A 3,829-nucleotide genomic window follows, 5' to 3' on the forward strand; every position below is an offset into this window, starting at 1 on the left:
TTGCATTTTCACTTGACAGTATCTTAAGTAAAAGCTCTGTTCTTAAAAAAATTCTTAAAGTTTTAGAGGATAGATTTAATAAGATTTACAATTTTTTACTAACCTATTATTTTGGAATCTGAGTTCTTTCCATTTCTGCAGTTATCATGGATTTACTGAATTACCAGAAAGCCCAGTGCCTCGTTACCTACAAGGGGCAGACCCAGGGACAGGCAGTCACCATCCCGGGGCCAGCAATGAGGCCTTTCCCTGCGGGTGAAATGTGGGCTTTTCATTTCCTCCAGGTCTCAAGTTACATCAAAGAGCAGACTCAAGAGCAGTTTCAGATGATAATCATTTCCCTAAAAGAGGAGTTCTATTCCAAAGCCGATGCGCTGATAGGCGTCTATCCAGAGGTGAGGACCAGCGACGGGGAGAGAAGTCACTCAGTTGACTCCTGACACCTACTCATAAGTACCAGTAGAATGGAGATACAGTTTGATTTCTTCAGTTGACTAATATAGACTTAAATGACTTTTTAAACAGAATAAGATTTTAAGACCTCATTATTTTTCTATGGCAGTACACAGAAATTTTTAAGATATGTTTTAAGTGAAAAAGCAAATCAAAAATTGCAGAACAGTAGGATAGTTTTGTTAAGGTACTTGCTAACATATACCACTAACTATGAATATTATATATTTTTGTAATGTTAGAATGCTTTAGGCAAAACAAACGCATGTGGGTAGCACTAAAGGACCTATTTACCTTTGAAAAAGGACCAGAGGAAAAAAAGAAATTGAATTCTAAGTTACGTCTGATCAAACACTCCTTTCTTAACCTGTTCATGACACTTACCTGAGCTAATGGAATAGAGCAACTAATTCAGATCATTCAGTTTTGGACAGTTAGGCTTTACTTCCTGAGTTTTCATTTAAACTAAGATAAAAATTAACTTCCCACTCCTGTTAGGGAAAGATGTTAGGGGGCCACTGGAAATTGTCATACCAGTGTAGAAGAGTAAAAAATACCTTTTTCCTCTACCCATGCTAGGTTCTCTGGCTGGGGCTCTGTAAATCAGAATGGCAAAAGGCAGCTTACCAACACATACACCGCACATGCACACCGCAGACACACCTGGTGAAGAGTAACCCCAAGAACTGCTGGCTAGGATTTGGGCTTCTACACCGTTCCAGGCTAAACAAGGAGAAGGGGCTCAGGGCTTCTGGATCAGGGAGTCAGGGGAGGGAGAAATGAACAGAAGTGTGGTGAGCACAGGTCCTTCAGTGAAGCCTGTGGTGCATGAGGATGTGGGCGCCTTCTCCATGGCGACCGCAGGGCAGAGCAGAGCAAGCACCTTCTCCTGCTGCAGCGTACATGTCCTTTGCCAATGGGACACCTGTGCCTGCTGTCAGAACTCATCCTGTGTTGTTGGCCTCAGCAGGCCTTCGCTCAAAGCCGAACCTTTGCTCCTACCTTCCACCAGGGAACACACAGATGTGAGGTTGATGTAACTGGACACAAGTGGCCCCTGTTTTAAGTGTGGATCCAGGTTCCCTAGTGACCCAAGATATTTGAGGACACCGTCCCTAAGCAGAGAGCTGACTTTTGGCTGTCTCCTCTCTTTTCAGCATGATGACTGCATGTTCAGCAGAGTTTTGACCCTGGATCTTTCCCAGTATCCAGACAACGAAGACCGAGAAAACAGCAAAAGAAACCACGAGTCACGTTAAGACCTCGCATGACTCTGAGCCAACAGGACAGTCAGGCAGGTCAGGATCACCCCTTAGTCCTTGCTCTTGAACAACAAAGTGCGGAAGCAGTTGAGTGGCCAGGCGCTGGAGCTGGCTTCCGTCCCAGTTTGGGCCCCTTCCCCATAGGTCAAGTTTCCCCAGAGTTAGTGTGACAGGTACAATTTTGTACCATAGTCTTAACTGCCATTTTGAAAGCCAGTCAGAAAAATGTTGAATTCTGCATTTTTTTTCATTCAGGTCTTTCTTGCCTTGTACGTTTAATCTTTAAGGAAAATTCTTAGGTCTCAAGTATACTACTTATACGGCATTGAACCCAGGTTTTATGGGAAGTTATTTCAGAGGAACTGATGTCAATATTGAAAATATCAATAAAGAATATTCTAATTTCAAATGTCTCCAATCTATAATTTTACAGACAAAAAAAATTTTAGGGTGAAACTAAGTTATGTCTGCTTCAATGAAATCTAGATTTCTCTATGTGTAATTTCTGTTAAGGAAGTATCGAAGAACATAAGCTTTCCCAAGTAACAACTGACTTCTCCACTTACATATATTTCCCATTTATTTCTTTACAACTTTTAAAGAAAGTTGCAGTGTTTTCAATAATACTTCATTTCTATTTTCAAAATGGAGTAAAATTTCGTACCTAACAGAGATGCCTGGGTAGCTCAGTGATTGAGCGTCTGCTTCAGCTCAGGGCATGATCCTGGGTCTGGGGATCGAGTCCCACAGCGGGCTCCCTGTGAGGAGCCTACTTCTCCCTCTACCTGTGTCTCTGCCTCTCTCTCTCTCTCTCTCTCTCTCTCTCATAGATAAAATCTTAAAAAAAAAAAATTTTGTACCTGACAGAGTAGCTCCCTCACTGCAATCTACCGAAAGTCACCCCTTGACACAAGAGTTTGTAAGCATATAAACATTTAAAAAAATTAAAGCAACAAAATATGGAATAAAAAAATTCTAAGGTGCTGAGGGTCTTCCATTGAAGACAGGACTTGGGAGGGCTGGGGATGCCTGGGTGGCTCAGTGGTTAAGTGCCTGCCTTCAGGTCAGGGTGTGATCCTGGAGTCCCAGAATCGAGTCCCATATCGGGCTCCTGGCAGGGAGCCTGCTTCTCCCTCTGCCTGTGTCTCTGCCTCTCTCTGTGTCTCTCATGAATAAATAAATAAAACCTTAAAAAAAAAAAAAAAAGGTCTAGACCCAAGTGCTAACTGGGGAGCAGCCTCCTGAAGAAGTAATGCAATCACTTGTGAACACCACTCACTGCACGTAAACAAAGTGCACTCCACACCCAAGAAGTAGACTGAAGTCACAGAGACGCTTCCTGCCCTCACCCAGCCAATCTCTCAACTAGTCAGCAGAAGCCACTCTACTTGTTACCTTTTTAAGAAAACACCAGAATAACATAAATCACGGACTTTCTCTGCCTTGGAAACCATCAACATCACGCTGAAATGTCCCTGGAGTGCCACATGAGCTCAGGGCAGTCAGTCCCTTATCGCTGCCTGGGCCATTCTCACTCAGTGATCCCTCAAAGTACAGTCTGTTTTGTTAGAGCACGATGCACCCCCATTCCTGCAAACCACCAGATGATGGGGAATGTGCGGGCGGGGCGCTACTACAGGGCCATCCTGTAATCACCCTGAGCCAGTGTTTCTCAGTGATGAAATTATACACAAATGAATGATGCTCGAATTTTTTCGAACAGATCAATCATGTTGGAATGCATTTCCATCTTAATATAAGCATTAGCAGAACTGACTACATATACCCATTCATTACAAGAAGCCCTCAGACCCTTCAGCATGGCACTCAGCACTCATCTTGAGCTACTTCTACGTCTCCAGTCTCATCCTGTTCCACATCACTTTTCATGCTTGTCTGCCCTGCGTCTAACCAACTTTCAGATGCAAACATTCATCGCTGATTGCACTTTGTAAACGTGTCTTTAAAAAACCAACAAATTCAAATACTTGCTTTTTAAAAAATTCACACACATTCAAGTAGTCATTTGACCTCACAACTGAGAGCTCAGGGCAAACATTCTCATTAACTACATCACACCAAGCTTTGTCATAACTGAAGTTGAGCACACAAAG

The 3,829-nt window shown here is 43.0% G+C and overlaps 1 protein-coding gene across 1 annotated transcript in view; it reads left to right on the forward strand.

The window, feature by feature from the left end:
* Positions 1–2,124, forward strand: part of SMC1B (structural maintenance of chromosomes 1B) — a 71,149-nt gene extending 69,025 nt beyond the window's left edge. Inside the window, exons 24-25 of the mRNA XM_038550230.1 lie at positions 285–395; positions 1,611–2,124. Of these exons, the coding sequence (XP_038406158.1) occupies positions 285–395; positions 1,611–1,712 (213 nt within the window). The 3' untranslated portion in view covers positions 1,713–2,124. The remainder of the gene's footprint in view (positions 1–284; positions 396–1,610) is intronic.
* The last annotated feature ends 1,705 nt before the right edge of the window (positions 2,125–3,829 follow it).

Source organism: Canis lupus, chromosome 10 (genome assembly GCF_011100685.1).
Source record: "Canis lupus familiaris isolate Mischka breed German Shepherd chromosome 10, alternate assembly UU_Cfam_GSD_1.0, whole genome shotgun sequence".
Taxonomy (NCBI): Eukaryota; Metazoa; Chordata; class Mammalia; order Carnivora; family Canidae; genus Canis; species Canis lupus.